Genomic DNA, 21,720 nt, shown 5'->3' on the forward strand with positions numbered 1-21,720 from the left:
GTGTGTCCACTGGGAATTTAACCCGGAACCATTTGATTACAAGGTGAAGATGCTACCACTACACCATCAGGGAGGCCAACAGAATGCACAATTAGAATATTGACTAATATTATGAATTTCATATTTGGGTCTACTTCATGCACACAAGGAGAATCAATTTTACATGGAACAGCTTGATTGATTTTTACATTATGGGCACATCAGCCCACAGGCTATTTTTACCCATCACACAAAAAAGAAATATACCCCTTAGCTAAAATAAAATTGAGGACAGGCTCCAAACAAGAATGAAATATGTATGTTAAAAACTTTCTAACTCAATCTTTAAAACTAATATATTCATTCATTACATAACACGAACTAAAACTACACTACATCCAAGAATTAAATCTCCATACCCTAGTTAAAAGCTAAGCTGTAAAGGGACACTCAGGACACACAAGGACAAACATAGGACAGCACAACCCCATAGACTATATATTCTGCCCGTGGTTCCATGTGCCTTGTTGGCCTACAAAACTGGTGTACTGTGTGGAAGTGAGGTTGACTTTCAGGTGCATTCTCAGGTCAACCCTTACTCCCCTCATGAAACAGCTGCTGGGTTTCAACATGCAAGTGTTGGCAAAATGATAATGAACTTAACACTGAAATTATACAAACAGGTTCATAAATTCATGTTTAAATTATGATGTAGGAACATATTTAGAATCAGGATGTATATAAGGGTACATTGTAAAAAAATAATAATGAAGAACTACCTTTATTTACTAGTAACTTTATTTTGAAGCACATTTTGGCAGTTAAGTTGAACAGTTGGCTAGTAACCTGCACATTAGTGCAAAAACATGATTTCTTCCAAGTATAATATCACCCAATATAAATTACATGTTTCTCTTTGTACAACACTGGAGCATCTTCAATTGTTTTTAAAATATGAAGCCAAGAGTTTTAATGATCCCACATTCAATTACAAAATGGAATACCCATGTGCTGTTTATTATTTATATTCATTACAAGGTTCCGTTGATTTCACTTTGAAATAATAGGCACAAATTGTCCCAAATTATACTTGCAAACTGAATTTCGAGTTTCCTTCCTATTGCCCCATTAATGAAGCCTAACATATAATTTGTTACCTTTGCACGGAAGACAGCATTGTGCAATATTTACAACTCAGAAAGAAGGGGGGGGGGAGTGATAGCAGCACGCACAACCACAATTACACAGCAACAACAATGAAAAACACTGCCATCAGCTTGCTGCAATCAAACAGAATACGGATATGCTATTTAAAAACTTATACAAATACGAGGATAGTTTCAACATACAAATTCAGTGACAATATTTAAATGCAAATAACTTTTTAACAGGTGAGATTAAAATAAAAATCTGAATGAAAAGGCCTTCCACAGGAAAAGAAAATTAAAAACTAGCATGCACAAATGCTTTATATATTAGTACAGAGATATAAACACATATACAAGCATCACCCTTTGCAGAATTCTTTACCAATACTCCATCAGTTTTTTACACTAACTAATAGCAAATGTTCTCAGGTCTTTAATGTAAATGCAATTTGAGCAAGAAAAGTAAATAGAATGTCTAATTCATTTTTCCTTCACTTTATTTTCATATGGAGGGGGGGGGGGACATCTTCACTATTAGGACATAACTTTATTGAAACATCATACAACAGACACATGCCTACAAGTCTTCACCAGAGGTAAGTACCTTACATAAATAACACACTATGTTCAGCAATTTGCTGCATAGTACGTCATGAAGTCATAATTTATATAAAACACAATGCATAGTCAAAAGTAGTAATAAGAATAATATTAGTACAAAAAAAAATCTGTTCGTAAGTTTAGGAAAGAAGGGATTTTTTCCTCAAATAAAGGTATTGTTAATTTTCTATAACATTACAAATTTTGAAAAATGCCACATGACATTCGAAACTGACTTCAAAATTATTATCTTACAGAAAAGAAAGAAAAGGTAGGTTATGTAAATATGTTTAGGCATTTTTCAGTGAGGTATTTCGCAAGAAATAGTTCATGAGGGCAGTGCTGGAAGTAGAAATTATTAGGTGTGAGAAGGAGGGATGCTGCTATATTTAACATAGTGACAATGAGACAACCGGGAGGATGTTCTGACTGAATAAAGTTTACCAACTGTAGACCCTCTCTAGGAGAACTCAGATTTTGATTTTGGTGTTGTCACAAGTGCAAGGTGTGAAATAATATGCACACTCATAATATAGTGTTGTCTTATTTAAAACAAATGGCATATGCTCCTACAGTGAATGCTACAAACCAGAGCAAAATCACTTCGTTCCTCATTTTTAATTGCAGCTTACACTTGTGTCTATGAAGAAACAGATCCTCTTATTGTAAAAATCTCAAATAAATTTTTCATTTGCAGTAGTAAAACAATTATGTCATAAAAACATACAAGAATAATGCAAAAGTTAAGAAATAATCTTATTTCTTCCACTGAAAAAAGATAGCTTTAACCCTCAAACTATTTTTAATACCTAATGAATATTCATCATCCATAAGAAACACATGTGTAAGGCATAAAATAATATGCATACTCATATAATAGTGTTTTTCTAATTTAAAACAAAAGTATGTACGCTTGACGACTAATACTCCTACACTGAATATGCTAGAAACCAGAGAAAAATCACCTGTTCATTTATAATTGCAACTTACAACAATCAGGTCAATGAAGAAACAGATCCTCTCATTGTAAAAATCTCAAATAAATTTTCCATTTGCAGTATTAAAAAATATATGCCAGAAAAACCACAAGAATAATGCAAAAGTTAAGAAATAATCTCATTTATTCCATTGAAAAGAGATAGCTTTTACTATCAAATTATTTTTTAACATCTAATTAATATTCAACACAAATAAGAAACAATGTTCTCATTGTATGTTTAATATATATACTTATCCCCACTAGTCCCTACTGAAATAACATCTTGACCATAAAGTTAAATCAAAGTAGCCAGATTTTCAAAATTAGTGAGTACCTACTTCATACTATGGTCTGAAAGTAAAAACGATCCTACCAGTACCCCTATACATAATAGAAAAAATATAGCCATGTACTTCTGATTTGCCACTTACAAATCTATATAACACAATATTAACTACAATGTAGAAGGGAAAAATTGCTCTTCTGATTGTAGAAACAATAGAATGCACTCTCTCTCATTATACATATACATTCAGAAAAATGGAAATAAATAAACCTTGTTACATTAAGGAATGATTTTCCTGGTACATTTTTTTAAAGGAAAAAATTTAAATGCAACAACAGTAATCAACACTACTGTTTCACAACCAATGCATGTTACTCTACACTTCACAAGTGGAGAATTAAGGTCAGTAATAGAGCTGTCACAAACCAGTTACTGGCATTTATGTAATCATGGAATGAAGATACGGTGTTTCATCTTAAAATCAGTATACTAAATTATGCTCTATCTATATACACCATGACTTAAAAATAATAAAAAAAACTTCTGAAACAAAGTTCTCTAAATGAATATACCATGATTCATAGCTCAGAGTTCAACAAAATGAAATAAAATTTCTGTATATATACATAAAGTATTTTGCAACAAAGTTTTCACTTAATTTCTACAACTCTCAACATAATTCTTTGGCCATTAATATATTCTAACTTGTTCATTGCATTTAACTCTCCACACAAATGGTAAGAATGAAATAACAATTGTGAACCTTAGTACAAGCAGTATCACAGAACAGTACTCTCTCTTTGCATTTGCTCTTACAACTGCTAACACTCTCCACATGTCATCTTAGCATACATACAGCTTCTTTTTTAAAAAAACTCAATATACACAATAAGTTTGGTTTAAAGAACTTCTGCTATACAAGCACATGTTTAGGAATCAAATTCCCTATGTTTAAACAATCTCATTTTTTCAGCACGAAGAATATTCTGCTAAATCCCCTTCCTACACACTGAAAGCAGTTCCTTGACTACTAAGAGAGTATTTTTTGGTATTCTCTGTAAGAGACATGTTCTCTCCTCTGTTTGGTAACATTTGCACGTGAAACACTCGAAACATCACTCCCCTTTTATTTTATACTCAATTTTATATTCACTTAAACCACTTTTCACGCTCTTTGACATTGCAGACTTCTTGTCGTAATTGTAATCTTTTCTAGTGAGATAGGCTTTCTGGAAAAATTTCGCAAACAAAACAAAGTAACTGAAATACATGAGAAGAGACAATTTTATATTAGGGTCAGTAACATGGCATTCCTCCCCTCCTTGCTTCAGTTGATATGCCCACACGTTAACTAAGCATCCAGTTACCATCTGCATCAATTGAGCTGTCGTTATACCCATTGCAATTCCTCTATTAAGTCGGTAGCCCATGGCACGAAGAGCATAATAGGTGTACATTCCAAAATGGACAACATAATTCATAACTATGAACCAACGGGCTGAGGCAGTGTATTCAGAATAACTATACCATGAATATAGTAGAACTGTAACATGGTGGTACCAATGGAGGAATATCAACGGTTGTTTACGAAGCACAATAAATATTGTATCACCTAATTCAGGCAGCTTTGAGAGAACAAACATCCAGGTCCAGAAACCACTCACTTTATCTTGTTCGATAAAACTGAAAGAAAGAAAATATAAAAGTCAACTCTCATTGTTTAATGTCAAGTTTCTTTCCACTTTCCAATGTTTCAGAGAATAATTATTTAGTGAATGTTAAAAAATAATAATAATGGAAAGGAGAGAAGAGCTAATCAAAAGTGAGTACATTTCATTCACCAGCAATACAGTATGAACTAACAAATTACAGTTAAACAAGCTTATATGTATCATACTCTGCAGTATTCTTAAGATGACTAACACGTAACATGTGACATGTAACAAAGATTTGAATAGCTTGTTTAAAGATCACTCTATGCTTAGAAAAGATAACTTGATCTTACAGTTTAAAGTTGAATCCAATTCACTTATTTTCCCCTCATGGAAATCTAACCTACGATACCCTGATTACAAGGTACAGAGGTATTCACTGTGCTATCGAGTTCACTCAACTGCTCATAATATTCAGATAACCAATGGCAAGAATATTCGTGTTCAATATCCCTGATCCCCCCTCCCCCCGCCATTATGGCCATCCTTAAATTTCTTATCCACTCTATGTACTACATAAGAATGGCTTAAGCTAAACTGTGGACTGTCCTTGTACTAGTGGACTGAAGACACGAACTTGTATGAAAAATGAAGCCTCATCAAAATGAAATCGCAAATACACCAATGATGTACAGTGGTTCTCAACCTTTATGAGATCACGGCCCCCTTTTTAAAAGTTCATGCCTCCATCCCAACAACTTTACTCGTAAATACTTTTTTGAATTTTAAAACTTCATACATTAATTAATATTAATAAATAAATTATCATGTACGCATAAAGAGTAATAGTTCGATAATATATAGGCTTGTTGGCAAATATTTTTTTTAATAAAAGCTGCTGTGCAAATTAAAATGACAAATTTCAGGAGAACCTCTCACGGCCTGGCGATTGAGAAACACTGATGTAGAATAATATTGTTAGAAAAGCCATGAAGACCTTGTACATGAAAAATGGTTCAGAAATGAATTTCATGAATAAGTTTTCATACTTAAAGAGAAAGGGTTTGAATTTATACTTTGATTTTTTAAAGGAAGATAGTAAAAACACCTTCTCCAGATCATATATTTTTATAAGTTAAGCAACTAGAATTCCACTTTTTCAACCAACATGAAGGTTGATGTATAAATGTTGATTAAAAAAAAAGCATCGTGCAATAATTATCAACTATTCTATTAAAGAGACCCGCCTCGGTATTATTGTCCCTTGAATGGTGACTAACGATCTTTCACCAAACATTACGAGTTTAAGTCCTATGCCGGGTGTTCTTTGTATCTTCATCGGTTTCGTTTAATCATTGCCATTAGCCTCAGAGATGAAACATTTACCTAAACCAACTTTGCGACTTCTTCAGACATACCAAGGAGATATCCACCTCATTATTTACATGCAAATCATGGGTATTTTGCTTATAGTAATTGCAGTCATTCCATTAGTGCCTATTGTGAACCTGTGATGCATAGTTCCACTGGACAAAAATATTATATTTCCAGGTTCGTAGAATCGAAATGAGGCGTCAAACAAGAATTTTATTAGGGAACATGTTGGTCTTCATTACCTCTAAAAACTGTAAAAGTTTGTGCGATGGTACGTTGCATATGTTAGTTATACTATGTACTTCGAGACGATACTGAGACTGTTTGATTGATTGGCCTTACTTTACTTCGCTTTTATGCCACTTTCGGCTAATTGCGAAGATGCGGATGGGTGATGATATGACGAACTGACATTAACAAAGAACACCTACGTCTAGGCCTGAATTCGAACGTAGGCGTCTGACGTCACAGCGCGCTGTGCTAACCACCCCACCAAAGAGGTCGACGATACCGAGACGGGGAGATTATCAGGTCTCCATATAAGCCCTACTTCAAGTGAAATCGTTCGACTAATATTAAGAATGGCGGACTTTAAAACCACTAAACTTCGAAAAAACCCACAAAAAAAAAGAGTTCTTAACTTTCTGGGAGAGACAGAAATAGAAAGAAATATGTGAATATACAGATCGGAATCAATCCGACATTCCCGTTGAAAATATCACATCTTGCGAGGCAACATTAAACACCGGTGATGAAGCGGAAGTAAAGCTACGCTTGAGCCATTTGTCTTGAGCAAACCAAGTGGAATTTCTCCTTTCTAATTCACGCGGTCCTCCAAAGCCTTCTTGTCTCAGAGTTATACAACATCCGCAGCAAAATCCACTCGCATCGGAATCAAAAGTCGGACGAGAGAAAGTGAGCTCCACACAGGATGTAACTGCCATGACGTTCATTTCCCCTCCCCTGCATCGTATCTCCCATTCTCTTGCCCAAAATACAGGTGAAGAGAACAATTTTTAACCGGGGAAGCAAGGAAGACGTCAGCTGCAAGCGGAGTGCATTGCGGAAGGTCGGGAGTTCACAGGGAACGCTCACCAGCCGAACTAGGTTAAGAGTGTCATTATCAAGGACTTTGTACACAAGTGGTTTCTGAATGAGTACGTGTTCTTTCGTATGAAGTTAAAACTTTCTGATCTTTCGTAACTATTTCGTTGGCAATACGAAAGGTCTGACTTACAGGAATAAATGTCTTGGGTGCCAACATACGGTATACGAGGGGACATAAGAGGGACTTAGGGATGGGAACAATCCCCCAAAAGTTATGAGAAAATGGAAAACTAACAAAACAAAAAAAACTATTTCAAGTAAACGACAACAGCTTCCTGTTCGATCTTCCCAATAGGAGTTGGCGGTACCATAGGAAAACGAAACACAGTACGTATATTATTGATTTGATTGATTGATTGATTTGCTTTACATTACTTCGCTTTTTGTGCCACTTTTGGCTAATTTGCGAAGATTGGGATGAATGATGATGAAATTGATGAATGGACACTCGCAAACATCCATGCCTAGACCAGGATTCGAACACGGGACCCCTGGCGTCGTAGCGCGATGTGCTAACCACTCCACAATTGGAGCCGGCTGTACGTATATTATAAGCAAGTTATTTTGTTGTTTGTTTAACGTGTAACCCACATGCCACAAGTGACTGACTTATTTCCACAATTTTGTTATTTCTTTAAAAGTCTATTAAAGTTTGACCAACTTTACGCCTAGGATAACTGGATGGAACTGCAGGATACGAACCAATGGAACTCCACCGGGGTTCTCGGTAATAAGATAGACGGCGTTAGTCACTATGCTATCGGGTAGATTTTTTAATTGTCTTATAAAACATGAATTATATCAATTACTCATTACGAATTTTCATTTTCTACATACAAAGCCAGTAATAATCTATTAAGGAGATGAAGATGTGAAAATTTTCCCCATATCGGTGGCAGAACAATGCACTGTGATTATTGGTATCGGCAATTTTTCTGATCAAAAGTATTTTATATCCGTCGTATTTATCACTACTTGTATTGTATTGAAATTATTTTGATCCGACTAATCCAAAATTAAAAGCATCGTAAATCTTTGCAAAAAAGGAAATTAGACCTCAAAATTCTTGTTCTTCACCAACCCATATAGCTAAATATAATTTTAAGAAATAACTTTCTCAAATAAGAGTCCCAGTTGTGAAGATTTCAGTCTACGCAAGTGTGAAAGTTGAAAATGGCAGGCATCTGGACGCAGATTTCTTCCGATTCTGAAGATGAAACTGGAGTTTTCAGTGGAGTCAAATGTGACTTTCCAGAAGCATTTTATTGGGGTAAAAATGCATTCCCACAAGAAAGACTAGGGGTTACGCTCCATAGCAGAAGCTTACGCAGAAACAAACACATGTACAGTCACCAGCAATAAAAATGGGACACCTAGATCCTGAAATACTCTCTTTCCTGCAAGGCGCCATGTGTGTTGCCTAACTCTACGGAGTTAGTAGAAGCTGTCATCAAGAACTTGCTATTAAAAGTCACATATAGCCGTAGATTTAGGCAACATACATAACGTCTTGCAAGGAAGCTAATATTTTAGAATCTAGGTGTCCCATTTTTATTACGGTGATTGTACATATGTGACTTCTTCTTAAGTCAAATGATTAAGTAACTTTTACTCTCGCCAGAGTTCATAAAAATTTAAACTGAAAACAGTGACTTTAGTACATACGATTATTTCACCCTATCTGCCAAGGGAAAGTAAACTGTTCTTACCCCCCAGTTTTGGAACTAAATCGCCGCCACTAGCTACGCCCTCAATATTTGCGTTAAGCTGTAGTGACTTTTGGCCACAAGTTCAAATTACGAAGAGCCGTAACAAGAAGATGAAAACAGGCAAACAAGATCCTCAGTAAAATCAAAAGTAAACCATACTGTCGCCTCCTGTGTGACTCTGTAACACGAATGGTGGAAGTGCGTGGGACATGAGCGCCGTGGAAAGTGAACGAGACCTGCCTCTGACCTCAATCTGAAGACAACTTCTGATTTCATCGTGGCCAGCGACTTCTATCCGGAAGCAAACTTCTTCGAAGCAAGGAGTGGCCAAACGAAGGTAATGTTCGCTCAATGGAATAATAACACCAAAGAACCACTCCCGTGGGCCAACAGCTGATCGTTTCCAGGTACATGAAACTGTAGACGTGAGTTTCAGATGGCGATTCTCGTACTTCCCGGTGACTCAAGTTGAACAACTACTTCGAAAGCATAAAAGGAAAGGAATCTGTGCGTGTGGTGCGCTATTGGGACAAATCTAAAATACACAAGGGCTGCTATGACACAGCACTAGCTTGTTTAAGTCCACTTTATGCACAGAATCGAGGTTGGATCCACAGTTTGAAGTGGCATCCGAACTACATACAGCACTCGAAATTAATCGATTCGGTGGAATACGTTGGCAAAGGATGATGTTTCCATTTGCTGGTGCTCCTCTAGTCTCAAATTAATGGACACCAGCCGGGGGGGGGGGGGGGGTCGGAGCGTGGTGCTGATCCATTCACCTCGAGAATGTGTGGGGCCTTACCCACACATCCCCTAAATGTGTCTTAATGGCACAGTGCCATATGCATATGCACGGGGAACTTTACCCATTTCTCAGAAGTCAGAAGGCTTAAAACGTGGGCTGCTACCCGGAACAAGCATTTGATACGAATCTATTTTGAAATAGCTTGAATGAGTTAGGTGATATTTGTTCCAATCACGAGAGCTACTATAATGAAGATTATCATTATCTTTCCAAATGATGGCTCCGAACCATTGTCCCTCCACCGGGTATCGAACCCAGGACCCCTTGATCAAAAGGCAGCAAAGTTACCATTACGGCATCAAGGAGGCACCGGGAAGGAGTGGGAGGGTGTATCATTATTATTATTGTCCTCTCTTTTGATGAACTCAGTGTCCTTCAATCCTTACGAAAACTGGAGCAATTTGGCGATATAATCCCGCCTTTCCCTGTCGTAGACTCCAAAGTACTACATGTTTGGTATTAGAAGTGTCACTTGCCTTCTTCTCCAGACCACGCTTCGTACAAACAATATTCCCCATTCTTCTTTCTTTCCAAGGACATTTAAACAAACTTGTTCGAGTGGTGGATGAGAGCTTGTAATACGATCTGAGTTTAGAACTGCCACATAGTATGATGTCATAAAAAAGTAAACACTTCTTGAAACCTTATCTGTGCAAAAAAAAAATATATTAATCTCCTTGTATCCTATTGTACGTTGGCATTCGGACAAATTACAACGAAAAGAAAGAATGGCGATTAAATTAAATTCATGAAGGCACGCCATGTCCAGGCCAGAACTCGAACCCGGAACCTTCGGTGGCAAGATGAGTCGATTACCAAGATCCATGGGCTATACCAAGTCAGTTCTATGCAATGTGCTAATATATTGACCTCCTTTCAGAACAGTTTTCAGCTTCTCCTCCGATCTGCGATCTTTTCCCATTGTGGTATTTTCAACTTTCACACTTGCGTAGACTGAAATCTTCACATTTAGAACTGTTATTTGAGAGAGTTATTTCTTAAAATTATATTTAACTACGTGGGCTGGAGAAGAACAACAATTTTAAAATTAAATGAAAATTATATAAGTACAGTACAAGTCCTCAAATTGAAATCAAAAAGAGAACTGACGATTTTGGGGTAGCTATTCCTGATAACAAAATTAACTCCCTATACTTGCTGTAGCGTGTTCAGGAAAATTAAAAGGCGAGGTCCAGAGGCAAGGTCCAGAGGCAAGGGTGGTTGCGACTTCTTTAACACTCAGTCCTCTATTATAGCATCTTTTCACGCATATAATGTAAGGGTTATTTATCTAGCGTCCAACCCCTCCCCAATTCGTCACCGCCTACTCGACACAATACTGAATCTGAAGAATGTGATATTGAACCGTCATTCAGAGGATTTAGATTAAATAGACAACTGCATTCTTGCATGACAATGAAATCCTACAATATTAGGATAGAAATTTCCAAAATGTGAATCCACCCCACACACGCATTTCCAGTGGAGTATTCTATACAAGTAATATAACATCTGGTTTGTGAAGATTGTTCACGAATTTAATTGATTTCATTAGTTGTAATATAAACGAATGCAATTTTTCGGATTTTTGTTATGAAATATAAAACTTAAACCTTGATGAGGCTGTGAGAAATTTAATAAAAAATCTGATTTTTCGTGTTATGTTTCAGGACCAAGACGGTGGGAGAATTCAAAAACATCCTTTCCAACGGTTAAATCTAAGTTCGTAAGGACTTGCGCAACTGTGTAAATCAGCAAATCTTGAAAGCACTCCGAACAAAACAACCAGCTGCATCTTTACACAATAGAGGTAACATAAATACATCGAATAAGCGAATTCTAATGTGAACGCTTGCACATTTCTAGACGTGTTTCAGCTACCGTCAGCCTCAGACCAAGCTTGCATTGCAGTTCAACTTGTCCTTCAAGTAACGTACGCGTAACCTCGATGGCATTTACTGCTGCTTCAACAAGTGAATGACCTACATTATCTTAACATGTGAACGTCTGCAAGAAAACATTCAAATATTTATTAGCAAACTTCGCTGCATTGCTGCCCCCGAAACCAAGACAAGACAATCATAACATGTCAATGGAAGCATTAGAAATGCTCATAGGCCACAATAAATCTAATAGTTTTCTACAGGATTTTAATCTTAAGAAATGTATTAAACTTTTGGAACATTTAATTTTAAAAGATTTGTACTTTCCCTTTAAAAGGTCCGTAAGCGTTAGTGGTATATTTTTAGAAAGCATATACGTACGGAAACTGCTAGACAGTGTAGTACATAATGGGAATGTGCAATTTCATTTGTGACTACACAACAACAATCTTCTTACGCACGTCCAGTGGGATGCATAAATATTGCCAGTCAAACTGACCATTACTACTCTAATTCCTTCTGCATTTGCATCCTATTTTAAAAATGAAATTGAACTGATGCTAGTGCAAAAGTCAATTGTTTCATTGGCCTCTCGCGTAACTCATAAATTTTGCACTGACTAAAACAAATTGAATTAACATGACGATAGACAATTTCCTGGTAATATTTATACAGTTCACTGTACAAGCGGGTTCAAGGCGCTGAACGGCGTGCAGAAATGCGAAAACAAAATCTCCCATAATCCCGTTACTTCATTATGTACAAGAGTATATTATCATAGAAGTATGCTGCTGATGGACTGTCAGGTATTCAGTATTACTTGCACATGTATGAGAATAAATAACTATCATTTATGATGTACTAAACCAGGCAAATGGTAAGCTTTTCAATCTTTCACGATACACCCAAATTTTATCGACACAGCTTCCTTAAATTCTGAATCTAAAGATATCGATAGACCACACTTTATCGATTACTGATTCGCCCAACAGAAAATAATATAATAAATAGCTATTCCAGGGCAGCGAATTTTATTGTCACGATAGTGTATTAACGTCAATCGACACGAACCACCAGGGCTGTTGCAACAAGTAGTGCCGTGACCTTGGAATGTGATTTCTTTATTTAGGTTGTCGAACTCGTCACAACTCTCTGGCGTGATAAGCCCATCGAGGGGCCAAGAGCTGCCACGCGACTTGTCGTTCGTTGTGTGTCTCAATGTTATATTTTCCATCTTTCCACGTACGTACTAAATAATCCTTGCGGTTACTACTGTGCATCCGGAAATGTATTGGTGCCCGTAGTAAATTTTACAAGGGGGCGGAGGTTCAAAATCGAACAGTCATGCCCTTTACGTGGGATAAAATGACGTCATGTTTAGTGTCAACAGAAGACATATTTTTTTAAATCTTAGTTCGCATTTCTGCCACTTTTGTCTAATCGCGATGATGAGGTAGAGTGATAAAAAGCCAGTTCCAAGGAACACCCATGGGCGTCCGGAAAGGGGGGGGCAAGGAGGGCCGTGCCCCCTGGAAAATGAAAGTCAACCAAAAATTATGTATTTCACATAGCCTATAATTTCATTTTAGCATAAACACCATAAATTCAAATTTAAGCAATTTTTTTTAGGGAACAACACTATTTTGGGGGGAAATGTGCTTTATTTGCCCCCCTGGAAAAAAAAATCCTGCGGACGTCCGTAGCAACACCCATGCCTAGGTGAAAACCCTGGAACCCTAGCGTCGTAGTGTGCTGCGATAATAACCACTACGCTACGTAGGTTGGCAGGGAACGGAAATCGAGATAAACGACCAAGAAAAGAGGATTACCACGAACAGACGCACTGGGAAGGAAATCTAGAAAGAGGATACAGGAAATGAAAATCAGAAGAATGATACGAACAAAAGTGAGAAGGTAAGATTAAGTCGACATTTCTTCCTTATTTCTTGCGACTCCCCTTATCCTCCCTGCGGGCACATACGGAAACTGTTGCAATCCTCCTGAAAAAAAGGTGAGAGAAGAACTGTTGCGTTACAGAAGCTACGCTCTTGCGAAACATCGACAGCAAGTGTAATGTATACTGGCAACCCTGTTCAGAAGAGGTGACTCACTTGAGGAGAAATCGGAAAGAAAAAGTCCCACTCATGCGTTTACTTGATGTGCAACCCAATGGACTGCGAAATTATAACAAAACCTGCACTTCACTAGAATTAATTTCTCCCTTTCGTCAACTTTTCGTAAAATACACGAGCACTTAACATTTTAAATACTTTGTGCTACTTGCATATTTACGGGCGAGTCGAGCCAAGTTAGGTTTTAAAATGCAAAATCAAATAGTTTTTGTAGTGTACAATTGAGTTCAAAGATACACGTACCCAAAGTGTCCCCTCATTATCACAGTTATTTAGTTTGTTTTGGGTTCAAGAACTGGAAAGTAAACCGGGAACTAAACAGAGAATGCCTCCAGGGTTATTAAAGGTCCATGAATTGTAAATAAAATTAGTTCCGGGAGAGTAAAAACAAAACATAAATGGGTTCTGGACCATAAAGAACTTCTTTTATCATTAAAGTGTTTCAATTCGGTCCAGAAACTATTTTTTTTTTATATGGTCGAAGTTCGAAATTGAAACGAAACAATACGTAACTTGGATCGAATATAAATTGTGCGAGAAGAAAGGTTCCAGCACCCAATAGAATCAATGGTTCCTGGGTTCTTGCACCTTTAACAAACCTGGATGCCCCCCCCCCCCACCCACTACGGATTAACTACCCTCTCTCGTGGAGACAGGATGATATTCCTTTTAGCTGTCGCTCACCAGCTTAAATTATGAGCTAGGTTACCTACAGAAGTCTCTGGGTGATTGTATCTTTAGGTGTCAAGGGGAGGTGAGGCGATTACTATTTACTCTTGTTAGCTTCAGACATCTTGGAGGATGATTGCCTTTCTTTTAAGCCAAAGGGGAGACTAATTGATTGATTGGTTTGCTGCTTTATTTTACTTCGCTTTTAGTGCCACATTTGGCTAATCTGCGAAGATGGGGATGATATGATGAATGGACACTCACAAACATCGAACCCTTGGCGTCGTAGCGGAAGGGGAGACTGAATAGTACTCTTAAGTTAATTGAGTACGCATTTTGCTTTAGGCAGCTACAGGAAATTGCTGAAGTGTAGATGCCAAGGGGGTCATTGTTACGTTCAATGGTAGGCGATCCTGCTTATGTCTACTCCTAATTGACAATTTCAGAAGGTTATGGCTTAACCTTCAAGATATTCATTTTTAGACTGGAAGGTGATGGTGATTGCCACTCTTTATGTTAACAGACGATGTATCATTACTTTCAAATTTTGCTTCCTTTTATTTACATCGCCGTCTTACCTCTTGGATTAATCACGACGATGAGGAGCATTATTTCTGGATGGATCATTTATTTACACTATTTGATTTAGTGGACGGAATAAATCATTTGCAACACGAAAGACAAGGATAGAGAGCATGTAAGGAAATAGAATCAAAATCATCGAAGATCCTACTAGGATGGTGATACACAGAAACCTCACAAAAAAGTTTGTGATATTTTGGAAATTCAGGAGGAACAAGTGTTCTATTTTCATACTCGCACTAATAAAAATATTTAAAAAATTATCGCTGTAACATGTATACGATACTCTGTTCCTTGATCAGAACAAGAATCATTGGAATTTGTAGTCTTAAGTGGCATTTCTAATGGGGGCGGAGGGTTACCCCACCCCCCAGTCCTCCTGAACCTCTCCTTCCTTTAAAACATAAAAAACTATTTGCACAATTTTAATAAATTCATGTCACTAAAACAATTACATGTACATCAACTCATTGAAGCCTTGTTTCAACTCTACGGATTCTCAAAAGAAGACGTTTACTCTTCCTACGAATTCACTGTCATGCCAGAAATAACGTCAATAAATTGAGGGCTTACCCTTTTCTTCAAATCATGCAATTATCACCACTCACACATTGGTTTTATTATTATTTTTTCAACAAAGATACATATGATGAACTTTTCTTGATTGGTGACATACTAAAGCTTTAGTTCATTGTCCGACAGAAAAATTAAATGTCGCCACCATGTATGTGTGGTGGATGGTTGAGCATGGATGCCATTTCTTTTGAAAGATGAATACATTTAAGCACCTGACTAATCTAGTACTGTATTTTAATTACTTTCATATTGCTTCTCTACCTTGTTAGGTTAGTTGCAAACATAAGATATCAAATAAGTCAATGCAATGGAGCAACCATACCATGGGGATTCCCTTTAGACAGAAACTTAGTTGAACACCTAGCCCCTATTGCAACAGCTAACTTTAATGAAGGACATAAATCCAATTACCTACGCCTAATAATTAGTAACATTATGCAATTTTCCTGTTTGCACACACAAAGCCATGCATTTGCAACATGTATGAAAGTAGAACTACATTATAACATGAGTATTAGGGAAAGTTATAACAGTAAGTGAAACATGAAATGGAAATTTCATACAGTGGGCAGTGCACTAAATTTGATATCCATGTCCAGCTCTCAACCCGGCTCTGCGATGGAGTTTTGCACAAGGAAAAAATATGTATAATACGCCTAATCTTCAAGAAGGAAAAAATAGGTTGTCAAGTCCTAGGCTATGAATTGCTCACGTTGCAGTTCTAAGCAGACCTTTTAAGCCAATTATTATGCTAAATAGTGTTTATTAATATATCAGTTATGAATGTGTTTTGACTCCATGTATTTCTGATGGAGAAATAAAACTTTCACTCTTCAATCAGAGGAGTGTTTTTCACACTTTTCATCTACGCGAGTTCTTTAGTTACATTAACTAACATGTTTCCAGATTACCAGACACATATCTAGAACTGTATTTCAGAAGGGGTCCAAACCAAGTATCTCACATTTAATAATAATAATAAAGCAGGTAAAAAATGTGATATAAGAATGGAGATACAACAGCATGTATTCACTATCTAACTTATGTCTAGCCGAGATCCAGGCACATAGCCAGGGGGAGGGCTAAGGGGCTGAAGCCCCCCAAATCCTACAAATATGTAATCTAAATAGCGTATAGTGGTAATTAATTTTACTTCCTTAGCAAGATTAAACATTAGATCGAAAAAAAGTTTAGTGTATAATAGAGAAACCAGCAAATATTTTTATATTCTACAATTTAATCCAAAGAATAAATGGATCCACAGCTTCCAAAATTTATAGTTTTCTTTGCGAGAGATCACACAATATAAATTTTACGGATAAAATTTTCCCCTAACCGTTAGTCTTTTTTTGAACGGAATATGTAAAAGTTAATAACAAAATACAATAACTATGAATTTCATTACACTAACTGCACAAAATGTAAGACAAATAATGCCACTCATACAGTGGATTGAGTAGCAAAGTCCCTCCACTTACATAATTATAATAATAATAATAAATTTGGATTAAAATTTGTTTATTTTTAATATTTTAACTTATAATAGTTATTATTGTAAAATTACAATTATAACCGTGGTAATAATTATTATTTATACTAATCAAGTTTTATGAATGGCCTGTTCCCCTCTACAAATATTTCTGGCGACGCTTCTGCTGATAAGGGATGAGCACCCCCGAAATAAAATCCTGGCTAAGGGGAGATCAATAAAATTCTTATAAAAGCAGGTGCCCTATCAAAAAATTAAAATGGATTATTTATTGATACTAAAAGTTTGTTAGGTCAAGATGATGATCATTATTTTTATGCACATTATTGTTAGCAGTGGTATGCATCAACTTTCACAGAAACAGTCAATGCAAAGCTGTACAATCACAATCTAATCTATACTTTTATGTGAGTTCTGTGGAAATAGTGTACAATAGTAAACAAATACTTTATTTAATTTTGGACTTGGTAAGTTTTGTGGGGAAGAGGGGAGATCCAGAACCCACTTCTAAATATGTCCTTATAGATTACTTAAAAAACAATATATCAGTAATCAGGCATGTAAAACACAAGCTTCTGTTCCACCAGGTCCTGTTGATCTCCCTCACATCCTATATATTTTGCCACTGGAATCAAACTAATTGCCTGCACTGGTACTATGATCTACAAAAACAGGTTTCAGAAATTTGCCACGGAGAAACAAAATCTGGATGCCACGTTAACCCTGTACCAACAATATGATGAGAGCCTCATAGAAAAAGTGAGATAAAACATAGGAATCCTGCATAGCTGAATGGTTAGGACTCCAGTATTTGTGGCCAGCACCTCTAGGTTTAACTTCCAGGGCAACCCATAGAATTTTGGTGTAAAGTCAGGATCATAGGATCAATTACTTGTGAGGAATAGTAGTAAAAAGCAGTGTTGAGGCAACACACTGACCACACAACCAAAAAAAGCTGCTTGGTAACACTTGGTACCCAAAGGGCTTTCTGCACCAATAAACTGATAAAGACACCATAAATCAATAACAATAAAAGAAAAAAGCTTAACATAAGAAGACTAAGTGAATTAGAAAGTTCCAACAGAAAACAAAGTAGTTTTTTTTTTTTTTTTTTAAATTTAATGAACTGAAGAAAATCTACTTTAGCTAGGCCAGAATTAAAGCTGGGAACGGAATAAATGATAAAACTGGGACAGGTGTATCTACATGTCTGTCTGTGGCAGAGTGGTTAGCAGAGCATGCTACAATGGCAGGGGTCCTGGTTTTCGAATGCTCGCCAGGACATCAATTTCATCATACCATCACTCATCCACATTGTCGCAATTAGAAAAAAGTGCAGAAAAGTGATACTACTAACGGTAACGGTTCCGACTGTTTTAAGATTTTTTTTTTCAAATTCTCCTAGCAGGAAGACTAATTATTGTAGAATTTTGGCAATCATTATCACATGAAATTTGAACCTTCCTTAAACTAATGAGCACTGTTTGAATTTCGAAAAAATAAAAGTTATTAATGTTTAAAAAAAAATAATTAAAATTACCTTACGCCAGCATGAGCACTTCCCATGGACAATGTTTTTTTTCTGTTGACAAGCGACTGTAGTATCGTAGACTAGTGGGAATTAATGTAGAAGTAAATCGGAACCCTAGTAGAACATTTAGGGGCTTTATTTTAATGCTAAGAGAACCAAACCTGGCCTGCCTAACCTAACTACGAATGCATATATTGAACAAAATCTTAAGTAATCACTAAAACTTTGCAATATGTGTTAACAGAAGTAAATCGAAATCGAACCATGTTAAAATTGCATTCGTAGCATGATGAAATCGCAATAAAACAAAAGGAACTTGTGCCCAGTGTTAGAATAAGGAATTTCTTTTGTAGGCTACATGACACTTTTTAGCAGTCAGGTTCATTGAAGCTTTATTGCTAGATCTGAGATGTCTTGCTCAATTTTAGATATCAAGAGGGGTCTTCTTTTTATATTTCAAAAGGGGAGAAGGTGGTGACTTAATCTTATGTCAATTGACAATTTATTAGTAGTTGAACCTGTCTTGAGGTGGTACTTTTCTGGTCTTCTCTCTAATCTACCTAACCTATGCTCCAATGAGTTGAGTAAGTGGAAGAAGTCATAATTTACCACATATTTGAGTTGAAGTAAACATCTACATCTATTAAAATCATTACAAACATAGACACATCTCTCTACAACACCGAGACATAAATAAAGATCCGAACCCCTCTCAAATTATCTTCATATTTGGCATACTCACTAATTGAGGCCTCCAAATCATGAATCTGAAGTTAAAAGTTGTCGAAAACGTCTAGAAATTGCAAAATAAGCTAAAATAAGGCGTTAGTTTTCGAAATGGAAACAGTAGAGTTTCGTGAAATTTTCTGTTTCACAAGCAAATATATATATTCCTGATACTACCACGACACCAAATTTTAACTGTTTGCCTAACCTAACCACATGTCAATGGTTCGTGGGGCTAGTGTCAATGCCTCGCAATTACTTTGCAATTTCTAGATCATGATACTACCATGACACAAAATTTTAACTATGTTTGCCTACCCTAACCACACATCCATGGTTCGCAATTATTTTGCAATTTCTAGACGTTTCCGACAAATTTTAACTTCAGATTCGTCATTAGCAGGCCTCAGTAAGTAAGCCAAATATGAAGAAAATCGGAGAGGGGTCCAGTCATCTTCAGTCATACCATAAAAATCCTATGAGCATAAATGTGTGTGTTACATGATTCATCTTCAGGATATGAATCCATGAAAGTAATAATACAAAATTAGAGAGGAAAGTCACTGTATATACACATAAAAATTGAATACCTTCAGTAATATTACAAATTTAGTGAAAGATGGAAATGAGCAAAAAAAATCATTGGTTGATCCACAATCTGGATGGGTAGTTTGTCTAAGTCCACTTTATGCTCAGATAGGCTGAGGGCCTGGACCTACAGTTTAAAGTGGGATCCGAACCACTGTGCAATGTGCTTCCACCAGGAATTGAACCTGGGATTTTTTGATTACTGTAGGAATGAATCCTATAGAATTTCACTATGAAGATTGATAAAATATTTCAGTTAAGGCTGACTTGTACGCCCATCATTTTCGAAAAAAAAGATAGATGAAAATAAATTCCGGATGTGGGAATATAATGGTGGGATCATCCAATGAAACTACACTTGTACTTAACCGACTAAGCAATGTTATTAAAAATATTTATACTTAGCTCAGTAAGCTTTGTTACTAAAAATGGTATGTTCATATAATGATAAAGTTTGCAAAAAATATCAACCTCACTAGAAAAACTACTGTTCTTAGATTTTTAACAAATATATGTATAAATTTGTAATTGTTAACCTTAGCAATGGAAAATTGAAATGGAACATACCTTGGAATACAGACAGAATGGTAAAATCCATAATTTTTCAATACGTGAAGGAACTCAGGAACTGTTCTACATGCTCCCATAAGACTAAATGCGGCTAGGGCAGTATTCCATACCACTAGCACTCCTCTTAGCTGGAATCGGGGCCGACTCTGCATGTAATGCTGTCCACCAAAAATTAATATCATGTATATTCCTACATAATAGAATCCATTCTTCCAGTTTTTTGTCATCCATACTCGTGTATCCTGATGAACAAATTCTTCTTCGAAATTGAAAACGTATGAATAATTAGGTAAAGTGATTTCCATGTAATTCATGGTAAACGGAGAGAACAAACACCTTTCAGCAAAAATTATATTTTTCTGGAGGGATTCTATTAATTATAGTTTACGAACGGTAAGAAACAATCACACTGTTTTCAACTATCACAAGAAACACTGATAAAAAAAAGTGAGAAGCACCCAGGAATGAAACCGGTAACCAGATTTTCACTAAAATTCACGCACTCGGTATAAGTCAACAGACATCCTTCTTGTAAAAAAAAATTACAACTTGACACTTAAATAGAAAACTTCGATCAATAAGTGAGTAGCGGTGCTACTGTATACAGCACCGAGGTCCCTGAGTTCCAAACTGCTAAAATACACGCCCGTCTGTCAAGTGCTTTTCTAGCACACGATGTTGCCTTCACAGCGTTACACTTCCGCCACAACTACGGCGAGCAGCGTGCCTCACCCGTTATTCAAGAGAACCACTAGTTTACAGTCTCTCCGACAGATGGTGCTGCAACCAATCAATGATGGTTGATGACGTAAAAGACAAAAACATCCGAGATTGCGAGTTTTGTAAAAATACGTTCTTTTTTGCCATTTCACAAGGAGATCCGTTTAAAACACAGGTCGATAAGGAGATAACTACATCCGGATAGCACTACTCACGCCACTTTCCAAGCTCTCTGTACATTTATTATCATGAATGAAAAATTATATTAGAAAAAAGAGAGAGAGAAAATGGCTTATTCTCCTATCCGGTGGCCAAGCGTAACCATAAACTTCTGTATCGCAATTAAGATCGGGAGGGGATCGAAGCGGTCAGTCGCTCGCTCACCTGGATATTGGCGTCGTTCATTTTAAATTAGAAAAGAAGCCCCCAAAATAAATTATTAACAGAAATAAAGCTCAGTTGATTAGGATTTCAGCAGTATTGCCAAAGGAAACCAAAAGTAAAGTGTGTTCGAAAAATTAAGCACAAAAATGCAGGAACCAAATCAGAAATTCAAGCTTTCATATTCTATCACTCAATCCATTATTTTCCAAAATTCAGAAAAATGAGATT

General features: G+C 36.5%; 1 protein-coding gene across 1 annotated transcript; it reads right to left on the minus strand.

Moving 5' to 3' along the window:
* Nucleotides 1–744: 744 nt before the first annotated feature.
* On the minus strand, nucleotides 745–21,117 carry Baldspot (elongation of very long chain fatty acids protein baldspot). The gene is made up of 2 exons (XM_083111270.1): nucleotides 20,386–21,117; nucleotides 745–4,675 (listed from the first exon to the last, which is right to left on the minus strand). The coding sequence occupies exons 1-2, from the start codon at nucleotides 20,700–20,702 to the stop codon at nucleotides 4,108–4,110; spliced, it is 885 nt and encodes a 294-aa protein (XP_082967396.1). The 5' UTR covers nucleotides 20,703–21,117; the 3' UTR covers nucleotides 745–4,107.
* Nucleotides 21,118–21,720: the final 603 nt, after the last annotated feature.

This window comes from Lepisma saccharinum, chromosome 1, assembly GCF_977018435.1.
Source record: "Lepisma saccharinum chromosome 1, izLepSacc3.1, whole genome shotgun sequence".
Lineage (NCBI taxonomy): Eukaryota > Metazoa > Arthropoda > Insecta > Zygentoma > Lepismatidae > Lepisma > Lepisma saccharinum.

What these genes read in the sequence shown, in the direction of transcription:
- Baldspot (XM_083111270.1), bottom strand. Translation starts at nt 20,702, where the DNA reads ATGAATTACATGGAAATCACTTTACCTAATTATTCATACGTTTTCAAT. An exon ending in CATTCTGTCTGTATTCCAAG is followed by an intron (nt 4,676 to 20,385) that starts GTATGTTCCATT and finishes TCTTTCTTTCAG; the next exon opens with TTTTATCGAACAAGATAAAG.